General features: G+C 39.1%; 1 protein-coding gene across 2 annotated transcripts in view; it reads left to right on the top strand.

The window, feature by feature from the left end:
* KDM5A (lysine demethylase 5A) overlaps window positions 1-16,659 on the top strand; it is a 53,699-nt gene that overhangs the window by 26,852 nt on the left and 10,188 nt on the right. For both annotated transcript variants that reach the window (XM_070756448.1, XM_070756449.1), the window contains 10 exons: window positions 293-407; window positions 1,026-1,381; window positions 2,378-2,516; window positions 3,083-3,262; window positions 4,015-4,176; window positions 9,125-9,676; window positions 11,471-11,614; window positions 12,440-12,599; window positions 13,431-13,651; window positions 14,689-15,099. In XM_070756448.1, the coding sequence (XP_070612549.1) occupies window positions 293-407; window positions 1,026-1,381; window positions 2,378-2,516; window positions 3,083-3,262; window positions 4,015-4,176; window positions 9,125-9,676; window positions 11,471-11,614; window positions 12,440-12,599; window positions 13,431-13,651; window positions 14,689-15,099 (2,440 nt within the window). The remainder of the gene's footprint in view (window positions 1-292; window positions 408-1,025; window positions 1,382-2,377; window positions 2,517-3,082; window positions 3,263-4,014; window positions 4,177-9,124; window positions 9,677-11,470; window positions 11,615-12,439; window positions 12,600-13,430; window positions 13,652-14,688; window positions 15,100-16,659) is intronic.

Here is a 16,659-nt window from a genome sequence, read left to right as displayed (position 1 = left end):
AATAGTTAATAAATAAATGGTCATAACCCAAGGACTACCTCTGCATGGGAAGAACATTTCTTTAAGTGCTCTTACCTCTAAACCATTCTAGCCTTGAAGACCAATGTCACCTATGATTAAAGTAAAAAATTGTGAGTCTTTTCAGCATCAATTTTGATGGATACTTCTGCAACTGGTAACTTTTTAAAAAGTTTATGAATCTTATTTAAGATTTAAAGTAACAATCTGTATAAAATTAGTAACAGTAAATGTAAATGCAATTTACACCATTCTCTTTTCTTTTATATAATAGACTGAATTCAGATAGTGGAAGGACACGAACTAAACTGACTGTAGAAGAACTGAAGGCTTTTGTTCAACAGTTGTTCAGTCTTCCGTGTGTCATCACTCAGGCTCGACAAGTAAAGGTGAGTTTCTGGAGAAGGATGCATTTGGTTAGAGTTAAAAATTGCTATAGAAATACTTCTTCAAATGAAATTTTATAAATTAGTCCATTAGAAACTCTTGGCAACACTTTAGTGTTAATTTCAGTAAAACATTTTAAGATTTTGACTGTTGCTTTGAACTGAAATACTTCGAAACAAGTTAATACACTGCTCAAAAAAATAAAGGGAATTCTTAAACAACACAATATAACTCCAAGTAAATCAAACCTCTGTGAAATCAAACTGTCCACTTAGGAAGCAAGACTGGTTGACAATCAATTTCACATGCCTTTATGCACATTCAACTTTGTACAGAACAAAGTATTCAATCAGAATATTTCATTCCTTCAGATCTAGGATGTGTTCTTTGAGTGTTCCCTTTATTTTTTTGAGGAGTATATTTTGTTTCTAGGCCCCTTCAAAACCCTCAAAAAAGTGATTTCCCTTGCTGTGTATGGTTGATTTGATATTGTTTGCTGCAAAAAATGTTTTAAGAATACACTAATTTCTTTTTGCCTGCCTCAAACAAGCTTCCTTTAATGTCTGTTACTATCTCCACCACTGTCCTGAACGGTCGCTTTGTTCTAAACCCTTTTAAAGAACCTGCTGGATGATGTTGAAGAGTTTCATGAGCGTGCCCAAGAGGCCATGATGGATGAGGTCCCAGACTCATCCAAGCTGCAGCTGCTGCTAGACATGGGCTCCGGGCTCTATGTGGAACTTCCAGAATTACCTCGTCTGAAGCAAGAGCTACAGCAGGCACGTTGGCTGGATGAAGTGCGGGTGACTCTTTCAGACCCTCAGAGAGTCACCTTGGACTTGATGAAGAAATTGATAGACTCAGGGGTGGGCCTAGCCCCACACCATGCAGTGGAGAAAGCCATGGCTGAATTGCAGGAGGTGCTTACAGTTTCAGAGAGGTGGGAGGAAAAAGCCAAAGTCTGCCTTCAAGCAAGGTGAGGGGCGTTTTGTTCACGGTTTTTATGAGTCCATCAAGAGTAGAGGGTATTTCAAAGGCCTTCTGCCAAAATATGGCACACGATTAAATCATAAAGGGAGGAGAATGAAATGGATATTTTCCTTATTAATGAAATCAGCATCTCTAAAAAGGTTACGCTGCTAAGCCTTTCTGAATATGGTGTTATGAAAGTTCATGTTTTTGTTTTAGATTCTGAGCTAGATTTGATAGAATATTTGCTTGAGGAGTCCTTATCTGTCTTAAACTTATTGAACCAATTGAGCAAATTATTTTCATCCTTGACGGAGTACCTCTGAAGATAGAATACGATAGAGTGGGCAGCCTCACAGATGTCTGTAAAATAAATTAATATTGGCGACGTCTTAAGAGGTCATGCCTTCTTTACCACTTGTCTGGATCAATGCAATGTGTTGTATGTGGAGTTCCCTTTCTAGACTACTCATAAGATGAAACCAATCCTAAATGCTCTGCCTTCTTTAGTAGGAGTAGCATCTGTCACTAGCACTTGGATCATGTTACACTGGTACTCTGGACACAGCTTGGTTCCCAAAACGATTTCCAGATTGTAATAATTATATATGCATCCCTGTATTGCTTGATATCTAGATATATGCAGGACCAGTTTTTCCACCTGGAGTCAATTGGCCCAATTCTTACATCTTTGGAAATACTATTGATGGTGACATGCTTCCAGTCTCCTCCTAAAATTAGAAACATCTGACCTTCCTGTTTTGGCCTTCTATGGCTTTTGAAAACTGAATAATTCTAGTGAATCTTATGATGAGTGCTTCTGACCAGTTGAATTATTTGTGGATTTTTTAAGCTTTAATTTAATTCCTTTGTAATTAGCATTATTCTTGACGCAGTTGAGGCATTTGCTGCATGGTATAGTCCTGTTTTGTAACTGAGTTCTTATTTTGGATTTGGATCAGGAAATAAGATTGTGATGGCCTTTTTCTCTCTCTGCTCTTAGACCTCGACAAAGTATTGCCGCTCTGGAAAGTATTGTGAATGAAGCAAAGAATATTCCAGCTTACCTGCCCAACATTCTGGCATTGAGAGAAGCCTTGCAGCGTGCTCGAGATTGGACAGCCAAAGTGGAGGCCATTCAAGTATGTTTAATTCTAAACAGTTCAGCAAGTGTTCAGATACTGCCTTCCATTTTAAGTGAAATAATAACATTGTAATACTCTCTTGCTTCTGGCTGCAAAATTTACTTGCTTAGCACAAAATGAGGATTCTGGCTCAGGTTGTAATTAAACTTAAAATTTAATTACAGGTACTCGTAGTGGGCTTAATTGCTGAATCTGAATATATTTTTAATAAAGCCATCTACTAATTAAGAGACTTATCTAATAACACACAACTGCATTTGACTCAGTTAAAAATGTATTTTGGATAAAACCCCTTGTTAATTAACTATGTTCTTCATTAAAATTGAAAGTTTCATTCTGCAATAATTGTATTATCTTGCTCTATTCTTGCATTCATGTTCATCGGGATGTTTTATTGTGTCAACTCCTTTTATCATTGGGTATCCCAGTAGTAGTTACATTGAAGACCAACATATGGTTTAAAATAATGCAGCGATTAAAATCATGTTTTAAGTTGTGATCAGTTCCTTTAGTTCTATTATGAGAGAGTATAGATAAGAATGATTTTTTTTCAATCCACGCAGAATGGAAGTAATTATGCGTATCTAGAGCAACTTGAGAATTTGTCTGCAAAAGGTCGCCTCATACCTGTCCGTCTTGATGCACTGCCCCAAGTTGACTCACAGGTAGCAGCAGCCCGTGCATGGAGGGAACGCACAGGCCGAACTTTTCTGAAGAAGAATTCAAGCTACACACTTTTACAGGTTAGTTGGGGAAACAGCTACTGGGATCCAGAGTAGCAAATTCAATTGTTGTTGATGATCTTTTTTTTCGTGCAAATGATTGATGTAGCCTTAAAATGTAAGTTAAGAGTTTAAAATAACAGCAGTTATGCATAGGGATAGAATTAGTCCTCATCTAACAACTGTTCAAAGTTCATGAAGGAGAGGAAAAAAAGGAGCAATCTTCATGCTTTATAACATTTGCAGCATCCCCCACAGTTACAATTGGCAAACTGGGGTGTATTTAAATGGTAGAAGCGTCCCAGGGTCATGTGATCACCATTTGTGGCCTTTCCAGCCAACTTCCCACAAGCAAAGTGAGAACCTGGATTTGCTTTGCACTGCATGATTCACTTAGCTACAGTGATTCGCTGAACAACTGCAGTAAAAAGAGGTTGTAAGGTCAGGCGCAAGTCAATTTCCTTGCTTAGCAATGGAAATTCTGGTCCCAATTAGGTTTGTAAGTTGAGAACTACCTGCACAGAATTTCAATATTGTGTAAGCAGATTGCCTATAGGAAAGTTTACTGTTTTGACTGAAGCCAAAGCCGTCTCAGCTTGAATTCATCTGATAGTATAAAAATCCTTCTAAAATTAGCATAACCCAGATCCCATTGAACTGTGGGTATGTCTTGAGTTCTAACAAAAATTGCCCTACAGAATTTTAAGGTTTTGTAAAAAAAAAACAACCCACTTGTATACCTGATCTTTTTCTTTTCTTTTGTTTTATTATAGGTTCTTAGCCCTCGAACTGACATTGGCGTATATGGAAGCAGCAAGAACAGACGAAAAAGAGTAAAGGAATTGATAGAGAAGGAGAAAGAAAAAGATCTTGACCTGGAATCCTTGAGTGAATTAGAAGATGGAGTAGAAGAATACAGGGATACTGCAGCTGTGGTGAGGGCCCATATTCTTTTGGTTATTCTTTTTTTCCCAGTCGGAAGCTCTGGTATCTTTTACTTTACTATGAATCTAAAAGCCAATTACTTTTATAACAGACATTAAATCTTGATTTAATGGACCTCTTGAAGGAAAGGCTTTCTATTAAACACAGATATTCATTAAATCAGAATTGCATTGATGTAATTACTTCATTTATGTAATGACAGAAGGGATGCTTCTATATTTTTTCTGTTAGTTTATAGCAAATGGATGCAGATAACACAAAATAACTTTGGCCTTAAAACAATTAATATAAATATATATCAAGTATGTAGAAGTTTCTGAAGTAACAGATTTGGTCCATTATTTGGGGAATCTGAAGTTGCATATTGGAGGTCCAGAGATTCCAGATTTTACAGGATGAACTAATAGCTATTAGAATGTACATATTGTAATAGAAGCCCCATTTTTTTTCTCACTCTGTTGGGAAGATGGAGCCATAGAAAGGTATTCAGTAGAGTTTGATCAGAGTTAACTATTGCTGATCCATTCCATTGGTAAAATGACAGAATTTTCAGGGTTTACCTTCTTATAAGTTTTGATTTTTTTTTTTAAAAAAAGGGATCCATTTATGCTTATGCTATAATTATTAGTCTTAATTTTTTATAATTATCAATTATAATTTTTTGAATTCTTTGAATAAGAAACTTCTAAGAATTGCATTTTACATAATGCAAATCTTTTAAAGTTTGATTTTTGTTTAAGTTGTAGTCAGTTCCTAGAGACAACTAACAACACAGGTCTTAGGTTTGCAAGCATTATTAAAAGTAAGAATCCTATATTTTATTTAGTCATTAGCATTTTCATACTCTGAATATTCAGTGCTGTTAGACTTTTAAATTGGATATTAGAGATAACATCTCATCCTTCGAGATAACATTTGGAATTGCCCATCCATACCGTCATTCTAGTTATTGATTTATATGTGACTAGTACAGATAACCCCCAAGTTATGAGCATTCATTTAGCACCCCTTTGAAATTACGAGATAGATGCCCCCTAGTGTTTACAAGAAAGACCCAAATTTAAATGTTGCAATATCAGAGCAATTGTTCGTCCTTAACAAACGACTGCAGAGGTCTGCAACATTCTCCCCATTCTCCCTGCCTTTAGTCTCCACAACTGCTTCCCCTCTCATCCTGCCACACCAGACTCACTTACCTTACAAGATCTGTCTCCTCTCTGCCATGTTTTCTTTGGTTTGGAAAGAGAGGAGAGTTGATAGAACCTCCTGGGTGCTGTAAATATCATGTGAAAAGAGGGCACACACCCTCTTTTGCAGAGACTTGGTGCCTGAACTCTTGTGAGATCATAGACCCCCAAAACTTTCATTCACAGCGCGAAAAGTGTTTGCATTGCCTGTCTCCTGCTCCTTTACCCCAACTTCTTCCGACCACCACCGGGACACTTTGCCTTGATGGAGACTGGAAGCTTCTTCTGCATGTAAATGGGGCCTTTCAAAATGGAGAATTTGCTCTGTTTTGAAACGCCCTGGCGGCGCCTATGAAGCCTTTGAAAACAGGACAAATTCTTCTGTTTTCAAAGACCTCAAAGTGCCTATGGGGCATTTCACAACGGAGCAAATCCCTCCACTTTCAAAGGTCCACACAGGTGAAGCTTCTCCATCAGGTCTCCCTCTGGATGAAAAGGGTCCCAGTGGTAGCGTAAAGGAGTTGGGGAGGGGGAGAGGAGTACGAGACAGGCACCACAAACACATTTTGCACCTAGGAGCTTCCATTGACTCAAAGGGAAAGAAACCTCATCAGATAAGAGACAGACCTTTGCAAGGTAAGTGATTCCAGCAAGGCAGGGAAGAGGAAGCATGAGGTAGGTTAGTGGGTTGGGGAGGCCTTGGGGGCCTGTTCCATCACTAGCACCACCAGGGCCTTCCTACCCTGAGATACCTCATGTGCACTTAACAAACCACGCATTCGCCCATGCTTTAAATTAGCAAATGTGTGGCAAAAGCAGGAAGTGATCTTGTTCAAGGTACAAGATTCACTCACCACGAATCATCCAGGTATGAATTGAATGGACAGGCCCTATTACATTCGTAACTCGAGGACTACCTATATAACTTATTGACATTATAACAGACCATATTTTTGAACTTTAAAACCCATTTTATGCTTTCTTGAGTTTTCAAGTTGTCATTCTTTGCTGAACATCCTGCTAAATCTTTACACTTGAGCGCAGAATAAACACTGCAGTTGTGCAGATCACTTTAGCAAACTTGAATTCCTTTTGGAATAATTACAGAATCTGCTGACCAGAAATTGATTTTTCTTTTGTAGCTTTAAATTTATAGCTAGCATAATTGTGAAATATCTGACAACTCACCAAAGCCCACCTATAGAACTCGGCAAAAGAGATTAAAATGGGGACATTAAGATTTATAACCCCATAATTGAATTAGTAGGCAAAACTCGACTGCAGAGATGATCATACTGATGACACTCAGTTCTGTATCTTTTTCAATCAATACCAAGAAGGCTTTCGGAAATCCTAAATCTGTTTGGACACAATGAGTAGTTACTTATTAAAGTGTTCAATAAGCTATAGTCTAGAGAGAGTGAAAGCCTTGATGGTCGATTGAAGTCTAGGATTTGGAATTATCAAATGTTCTTGCTGGAGTACTACTGGGAACAAATGTGTCATGTAAAAATGCTTTGGGGATCTAGCACTGTGTGAGCAGTTATAGCTGCTGCAGAATATCTTAGCCAAGTTATTATTTAAGATACATCTAAATTTTAGGGCTTAAGAGTTTTCTGGAATTTGCAAAGAGCCTAGAAACATGGGTGCTTGCTTCAGTTCGTTAATGCAGCTTCATTTTTCAAGAAGTTAATTTTATAAAAGCCACATTTTTCCCCAGGCTCACATTGGTTTGAGGATCATTCATAGTCTTATGCATTCTAAAACAGCTATTATATATCTACTTTAGATAAAACGGATGTAATAGAAGGATTGAGCCCATAGGCAAAAATGATGGATATCTCAAACATTCTAAGAAGCCCTCTGGGTCTTCATAGCCATCTTTCTCTATATATTTATATCATATGATACAATATATGGTATTATATATAATAATGGAAGTTCCTGGCTCTATAACTTTTAACTCATGGTAACGTTAGATGTTAAGATGCAAAGATTCCCTGTTAAAGAAGAGAATCCAAAATAAAATGGAAAAGATATGTCCCAGGCATATCACAAGATGGCAGCATTCTGTTACAAATGCTAAAATATATTTGGGAAAAAACTTTAAAAGAGAGACAAGGATGGGAGAATACCAAATTCCACAGAAATATTCTAGTTACACAGCTAAAACTTTCCCTACTTTATGCAGAAAATAGAATCCGGGCTTTTACCACCAAACAATAATACAAAGATTAAACCTAATGCAACACCTGCAGCAGTTTCCCAAAACAGATATTTCCTTTTTTTCAATTATTTTTGGATTTCCTGAAAATTCCAGTAATTTTGAGGCTCATGGGAAGCTGAAGAGACTCTCGTTATTTTCTCCTGCTTCTTTCTCCAGTTTTTCTCTATTGGTTCTACCATCTGTCTATTTTTTTTGGGGGGGGGGGGGCAGTTTGAAAAGAATAATTCAAGCAGTCTATCTCTGAGTGACTTGCTGGGTTATCTCTCTGTGTGTCAATACAACAAGCAGCATCTTTTTTCTCTCTGAAGGTATTGATTTTAGGTCTGTACCTGTCTGGCAGGTAGATTGGCAGGCTGTGATTATCAGCTTGTAAGTTGTCATTCATATCAAGTGATATAAAACTGTTAGTACTGTGCAACCATCTTTCAAAGCCCCCCTGTGTTTCTTGACTCATGATGGATAAAGTTAGGTTGATGGGGAAAAAATATTGTGCAGCACAATTCTGTTTATGAATCTTTTCCGTAAGGAAGCCAGATTAAATCTTAATAAGAAAGTTTCAGGTGGTAATGAAAAATGATACAGGGAGTCCTCAATTTACCACCACAATTGATCCCCAAATTTATGTTGCTAAGTTGAGAAAATATTTAAGTGAGTTTTGCTCACTATTTTACATCTTCTTTTGCCATATTTGTTAAGTGAGCCATTGTGGATGTTAATTTAGTAGACCACGGTCGTTAAGTGAATCTTGCTTCCCCATTGACTTTGCTTGTCAGAATTTTGCAAAAGGTGATCATGACCCCAAGACACTGCAACCATCATAAATACGAACCCGTTGTCGAGCAACCAAATGTAAATCATGTGACCATGGGGATGCTACAATGGTCATAAGTATGAGAAATGGACATAAGTCACTTTTTTCAGTGCCATCATGATTTCAAACGGTCACTAAATGAACTGTTCTCAGTCGAGAACTACCTGCATTCTATTGAAAATATTAATGATTTTAGATTCCACATATGATTATTTCTCCACAAGTCATTTTTTAAATTTGATCCAAGTGTATATGAGTCAACCATGAGCCTTACCAGGTCTTCCATCCTTCCGAAGTTGGTAAAATGAAGACCCAGATTGTTGAGGGCAATATGCTGACTCTTTAAACTGCTTAGAGAGGGCTGTAAAGCACAGTGAAGCGGTATATAAGCCTAAGTGCCATTGCTGTTGCTATATTAGGTTTTTTTAAGCGTTGCAGATTGGAACAAGTATTCTGTTCATTCATTTATACCAGAGGTCTTCAAAGATGGCAACTTTAAGACTTGTGGACTTCAACTCCCAGAATTCTCCAGCCAGCTATACTATGCTATGCTGGCTGGGGAATTCTGTGAACGGAAGTCCACAAGCCTTAAAGTTGCCAGGTTTGGGGGACCCCTGATTTATACAATGCATATTTTAAAAAAGTTGGACCAGTCTAGGAATGTGAAATTCATTGAGTGTTTCTCTACTATTCCCCCCACCCCCTCTGAAAAGGTGGCTGTCTTCAAAGACCGGGAACAGAAAGAGGTTGAAGCCATGCACGCCCTCAGGGAGGCCAACCTGGCCAAGATGACGATGGTGGATCGCATTGAAGAAATCAAGTTCTGCATCTGCCGCAAGACGGCCAGTGGATTCATGCTACAGTGTGAACTCTGCAAAGACTGGTTTCATAGCACTTGCGTGACCCTTCCCAAAACGAGCTCCCAAAAAAAGGGCTCCAGCTGGCCTGCCAAAGAAGTCAAGTTCTTGTGCCCGCTTTGCATGCGGTCTCGAAGGCCTCGCCTTGAGACTATTTTATCCCTACTAGTGTCCTTGCAAAAACTCCCGGTACGGTTGCCAGAGGGGGAAGCATTGCAGTGCCTGACAGAGCGAGCTATGAGCTGGCAGGACCGAGCACGGCAAGCCCTGGCCACCGATGAACTATCTTCTGCACTGGCCAAACTTTCTGTCTTGAGCCAGCGTATGGTAGAACAGGCGGCACGTGAGAAAACAGAGAAGATAATCAGCGCGGAGCTCCAGAAGGCAGCTGCCAATCCCGATTTACAGGTATTAGTTCATTTCTGGGGTGCATAAAGCAGTTCTCCCTTCCTATGGATAATGACCTTATCACTTCAGCCTTGTCACCCAAGGCTGAGTGCTCCCCTTCTGGAACTTAAAAGTTGATGTTTTATATAGAGTTGTTAACCCAGACTAACAAAACAAGGGTTTTTTTTTAGGAACATAACTGAATATACATTAATTAGAAAATAAGACGCACCAAGATTTTGAAGAGGTAAACAAGGGGGGGGAGAAGCAAACTGTCCCCATTTGTGCAAAAACTGACCCATTTTTGGCCTCCCAAACTCCCCACGCATCGCGTTTTTGCCCTCCACAGCCCCCAGGAGCATTCTGCAGGCCTCCAAAACCCTTTGCGCACCCAGTCCTTTCGTAAAACGGGCCTGTTTTTGTTAAAAATTGAATGCGTGGAGTAGGGTTTCCGGACCAAAAATGGCTGTATTCAGTGTATGAGATGCACCAACATTTCCATCCTCTTTTAGTGTGTGGGGAAAAGTGTATCTTATACTCCCCCAAATTACGGTACATTCCAGTGATGGTGGACCTTTTTTTCCTCGGGTGCCGAAAGAGCGTGTGTGTGCGCTATCGTGCATGCACGAGTTACCACACCCATAATTTAATGCCTAGGGAGGGCGAAAACAGCTTCCCCCACCCCCCCGGAGGCCCTCTGGAGGCTGGAAACGGCCTGTTTTCCAACTTCTGGTGGGCCCAGTAGTCTCGGGTTTCACCCTCCCCAGGCTCCAAAGGCTTCCCTGGAGCCGGGTGAGGATAAAAACGCCCTCCCCTATCCTCCTGGAGGCTTTCTGAAAGCCAAAAACACCATCCCAGAGCCTCTGTGCAAGTCATAAATCAGCTGGCTGGCACCCGTGCCATAGGTTTGCCATCACTGGTATATTCTAATGCAGGAAATTCCAAAATCTTACAAACAACACAGCTTTTCAAACATGAATATAATATATTTTCATCACTCAGGAATTGTACTTATAATAAGAAATTAATGTGACATTGTTTTCTTATTGGCTATTCTTTTTTCCAACTATAACTTTCTTTGGGACTTGCATCTCTTTACACTTAACACTGAATTCATTTTTATTTCAGTGACCCATCAGGTACTGAATGTAGTTCCTATCATTCTTTGCCATTAATTTCCTTGGCTAGAGCTCTTAGAATATACAGTCCCACATATTGCCATTTTTTTTCCTGTACGCATTTCTTTGCTTTGTATTGCAGAGATAATTAGGGGGAAATAGCTCTTATTTTGAGATTTCGGCTTGCTTCCTAGCAAGGATTATGTAAAAAGGTATTTTCAAAAGGGTTTAATAATTGTTTTTCTTTGTTGAAGTTAGCAAAGAAGTTATGTATTAGCATCTAATAAATATATAAATCCCAAATGATTATTAATAATCATTTAATCATTTATTTAGATTTGTATGCCGCCCCTCTCCGCAGATCATGATCATTGATGATTAATGCTTGTTTTTGTTTGATGCCTGTGGTATCTAGAAAATTCTAATATTTTCAGGTACTGTATCAATTACCAACATATTACAGACAATGGTTATAAAAGTGAAGAAGCAAGGATGGTGTTCTAATATCTATGAACAAAGGAGAGAGCATTTGTAGCTATGTCTTAGAAGCTTAGATGTGAAATTTCAACTCTTATTAGAAATATAATTTTCAAGCAAATATTAGTTTCTTGTAATCTGATTTACAGTGCTGTTAATCAACTTGAGTAACTTTTGTTACCCTGTACAAGTTTTACTGGATGTGTATTTCTTCACATAGGGTCATTTGACTAGTTTTCAGCAATCTGGGTTTAATCGGGCTACAAGTAGTGTATCCTCATCTCCTCGACAGACTATGGATTACGATGACGAGGAGACGGATTCAGATGAAGACATTAGGGAAGCATATGGCTATGATATAAAGGTAAGCCTTGCAATAACATTTCTGAGCTCACTTGTGTTCATAATTGTTTTATTCCTTTAATGGGATTCACCAGTAACAAATTTTGCAAATCATATACTGTAAAGTTGTTTGATGCAATGAGATGATCAGGAGCCCCTTGGGAAATTTTGATTTAAAAAAAAAAGTTAGTGCAGACTACATTTTTAGAAAAGCAAAATGCATTGTCCTCTCTCTGCTATATCTTTGGCCATATATTGCTGTATTGCTCAAATAAATTTAATGTACCATAGTTTTTGAACTATAACATGCACCGGAATATAAGATGCACCAAGATTTTGAAGAGGTAAACGGGAAAAAGAAAGTTTTTGCCCTTCCCGGCCCCCAGGAGCACTCTAAACCCTTTGCAAAAAATGGACTCATTTTTCACAAAAACGGGGCGCACGGGGAATTTGAGAGACCTGCAGAGTGCTCCTGGGAGCTAAAGAGGCCAAAAACAACCCCCTCCCTTTTTGCAAAAAACAGGCCTGTTTTTTACCTCCCAAACCCTCCACATGTCACGTTTTTGCCCTCCCCAGCTTCCAGGATCAATCTGTAGGCCTCCCAAACCCTCTGCATTTCTCATCTTTGCGAAAAATGGGGTGGAGTTTTTGGAGGCCAAAAAATTTGGCTGTATTCTGTGTATAAGACGCACCAACATTTCCATCCTCTTTTGGGGGTGGGTGGAGGGGGACATGTGTCATACACCAAAAAAAAATTACTCTAATTCTGTTAACAAATCTGATGAGTTGAATTAAAATAGTTACATTCCGCTCCATAATCTCATGTTTCTGCTGCACTTTTCTTTAGGACAATGCCAGTGTAAAGTCATCTAGCAGTCTGGAGCCCAACCTCTTCTGTGATGAAGAAATTCCAATCAAATCTGAAGAAGTAGTAACGCACATGTGGACGGCTCCCTCTTTCTGTGCTGAGCATGCATATTCATCAGCATCAAAAAGCTGTTCTCAAAGTAAATTTTTCCACTACAATTATATTTATATGACATTTATTTGTCATTGCAATTTATAAGCTTGATTTAAGCAGTTTATAAATTAAATTAAAAAATGAAGCACTCTGGAGCCCAAAATTAGTGAATCCAAGATGAAAACTAAATTTGGTTAACTTCATTTACAGGTAGGTAGACAGGCAGGCAGGATATGATACTCTGGACATTTGCTATATAGTATATTTTCGAAGCCCTATGAGCACAATTATTATTATTTATTAGACTTGTATGCCGCCCTTCTCCGAATGCTCTCTACTATTAAGTACATATATTTTCTCAGGCTTCTTCATAAACCTACATAAAAAGCAGATATCTTAATGAGTTAAAACAATTCTTAAAACGATGGTATCTTTTTTTAAAAACTCACATAAAAATCTGAAAAACATTGTGGCTATTAATGAATAATAGGTGATTGCCCATGCTTCTTTCAAATCATTTTGGAAACTTAATTAGAACTAGTATTTAATCATGCTCTGTTTCTGCAACTATCAGTGCAACTTTCAGAAATTGTATGTATCTCTGGAATCTTAGGTTGTGTACTCCAAATAGGTGCTTAGTGCTACCTGGGTAACAATTAACTATAGATTCTGAGTTTCTTTAGAGTCTTAAACCAAATGACTTCATGTCTTCTTGCCTGTCTATACTGAATGACAAAGAGGCCATCAACTATTAAGAAACTGGGCAATTGAATTTTAAGAAATCAAAACTTTAATCCTTTTTACATTTCATGTTCTTTGTTTTCTACCCTTTGGTCTTAAACATGTTTGTTTTCCCCTTTGTGCTTCTTTTTGAAAGGTTCCAACACCCCAAGAAAGCAACCCCGTAAAAGCCCATTAGTTCCTCGCAGTTTAGAACCTCCTGTGCTTGAACTCTCTTCTGGAGCCAAATCACAGCTAGAAGATCTAATGATGATAGGAGATATCTTAGAAGTATCTCTTGATGAAACCCAGCACATCTGGCGGATTTTGCAGGCCACACATCCACCCTCTGAAGATAGATTTCTTCATATCATGGAGGTAAAGATAGAGGCATTTTCTATCATAAAACAGCAAATTCGCATGTAAAATTAACTTTGGCAAAATGGTATTGCAGAGAGCACTGCTGCTATTTCATCTCTTTCTTGAATTGCCTCCTAATTTACTCTTCAGGATTTGCTCCCCTACCAAAGTCTTCTTTAAAGACACTATCATCCCATTGCATCTGCCCTTCCACTCTTATTTACTCCTTTTAAAAAATTTATCACTGAATCCATACAGTGGAACATTATACCATATATTCATGCTTAAAAGTCAGGAGCATCCTGAGGTAAGGATCTTATAATTCGATGCAAAAATATCCTTTCCCTGTTTCAATTGCCAGCAATGTGGGGGTCGTTCCAATTCAAATGCAACAAAAAGTTTGTTGATTGGCATTAGCAGAGGAAGCCCAAAGTCTAAGGCTCTGTTATTGTAAAATGTACATATATGAATATCCTGCCTTTATTATTTTTTTTACAAATAACTGAAGTTAGCAAACATATCCAGCAAATCCTCCTCCTATTTTTCCTCCAACAATAACTCTGTGTGGTGTTTGAGCTGAGAGAAAGTGACTGGCCTAAGATCACCCAGTTGACTTTCATGGCTAGGGTAGGACTTGAACTCATGATCTCATAGATATTGAAAATGAAATGGACAAATTCAGCCTCCAGAAAAGAATTCATTTTTGAGGTAGAGGAAGAAGAAATATGTCTCAAACTCTTTTTGCAAATGATGACTTGCTTTCCATTACAATCCTTCTGATTGGCTCTTCCCAAAAAATCAAATTACTAGCTTGTGGTACATGTGTGTTATTTTACAAGTTGTTTAACACCCCTTTGGTTCCAAAATACAGCGTGCCACCTTAGACTTTAAATTGGCATTTTGATTATTATTTACTTTGTCTCTTTTCTTCTGTTAATGAGCCTATTCACTCACTTGGAATTGCCATGTGCTTATGGAAACTAGCTTCTTCATTTTGCTTTTATGATGGGAAAGGGAATAATCTGGCAATTATCAACATCTTTTGTTTCTTGAAGGATGAGAGCATGGACGAGAAGCCATTAAAAACCCGGGGAAGAGACGCTTCGGAGAGAAAAAGGAAGCGCAAACTAGAGAAAGCAGAGCAGTTCTTTGGCGACCTAAAGCAGAAGTCTAAAGAGCTGAAGAAGTTGGAGAAACCAAAGAAAAAGAAGCTAAAACTAACCATGGACAAGACAAAGGAGCTGAACAAGCTGGCCAAAAAGTTGGCTAAAGAAGAAGAACGAAAGAAGAAGCGTGAGAAAGTGGCTGCAACAAAGGTGGAGCTGGTGAAAGAGTGCAATGAAAAAAAGAGGGAGAAGAAGGTGTTGGACATCCCCTCCAAGTACGACTGGTCAGGAGCAGAAGAGTCGGACGATGAAAATGCAGTATGCGCTGCACAAAACTGCCAGAGGCCGTGCAAGGACAAGGTGGGTCTACCTTGATTGATGTTTTCAAAGATCATTGCTTCAGACTCCAGGGCTGTATCTTTGAAAGATTTTTTTGCCATGCTTTATTTAAAAGGTCAAACTACAAACCTGCTCTTTGACAAGGGATTTTATGATTTATTTATCCATCAAATTTATAGGGACCCCTGTCTCACAAAATATGCCTCTGGGCGGCATACAACACAACTGGAATAATAAAGAATCGTTATTTAAAAATGTATAATAGTCACCATGAACCACGGTGGCGCAGTGGTTAGAGTGCAGTACTGCAGACTATTGCTGCTGCCTGCAATTTGGCAGTTCAGTTCTCACCAGGCTCAAGGTGGACTCAGTCTTCCATCCTTCCGAGGTTAGAAACATAGAAGACTGACGGTAGAAAAAGACCTCATGATCCATCTAGTCTGCCCTTATACTATTTTCTGTATTTTATCTTAGGATGGATATATGTTTATCCCAGGCATGTTTAAATTCAGTTACTGTGGATTTATCAACCACGTCTGCTGGAAGTTTGTTCCAAGGATCTACTACTCTTTCAGTAAAATAATATTTTCTCATGTTGCTTTTGATCAACATGAGAAAATATTATTTTACTGAAAGAGTAGTAGATCCGTGGAACAAACTTCCAGCAGACGTGGTTGATAAATCCACAGTAACTGAATCCTTGGAAGGTTGGTAAAAATGAGGACCCAGATTGTTGGGGGCAATATGCTGACTCTGTAAACCGCTTAGAGAGGGCTGTAAAAACATTGAAGGTGGTATATAAATCTTAAGTGCTGTTGCTAAGTGCTATTATTAAAAAAATAAAAAAAACACATTGCCATGAGCAAATGAACATCAACTACAGTGATAGAATCATTGTTAAGATTTCAAAGCCAGGCCTTGAAGGACTTCATGAACATCTAACCCAGTGATGGGGAACCTTTTTTCCCCTCGGGTGCCAAAAGAGCGTGTGGGCGCGCTATCACACATGCATGAGTGCTAACACCCATAATTCAATGCCTGGGGATGGCGAAAACAGCTTCCCCCACCCCCTGGAGGTCCTCTGGAGACCAGAAACATCCTGTTTCCCAACTTCTAGTGGGCCCAGTAGGCTCATGTTTCCTCCTCCTCAGGCTCCAAAGGCTTCCCTAGAGCTGGGGGAGGGTAAAAACGCCCTCCCCATCCCCCTGGAGGCTCTTTGGAAGCAAAAAATGCCCTCCCAGAGCCTCTGTGTAAGCCAAAAATCAGCTGGCCAGCACACACATGCACGTTAGAGTGAGTCACAGCAACGGCTCGCCTGCCAGCAGATATGGCTCTGCCATAGGTTCGCCATCACTGACCTAACCTAACTTCAGGAGATGTTACAAATGGTAGGCATGATGCCAGGGACGGTCTGCGTCTTAGAACCTTCTGAGCATAGATCCCTACTAGCAGAAACCAAAGCATGCCTCCTTTATCTGACCCGTTGGGATGGGGAAATATAGTCAGGAGTGGTAGCCATTCAGATAACCCAGCCCCAGGCCATGGAAGATTTTAAAGATTAAAACCAGCACCTTGAAATTG

The sequence above is a fragment of the Erythrolamprus reginae genome, chromosome 6 (genome assembly GCF_031021105.1).
Source record: "Erythrolamprus reginae isolate rEryReg1 chromosome 6, rEryReg1.hap1, whole genome shotgun sequence".
Taxonomy (NCBI): domain Eukaryota; kingdom Metazoa; phylum Chordata; class Lepidosauria; order Squamata; family Dipsadidae; genus Erythrolamprus; species Erythrolamprus reginae.
Note: the sequence above shows the minus strand (reverse complement) of the source record. Positions and strands in the feature narration are given on the sequence as shown.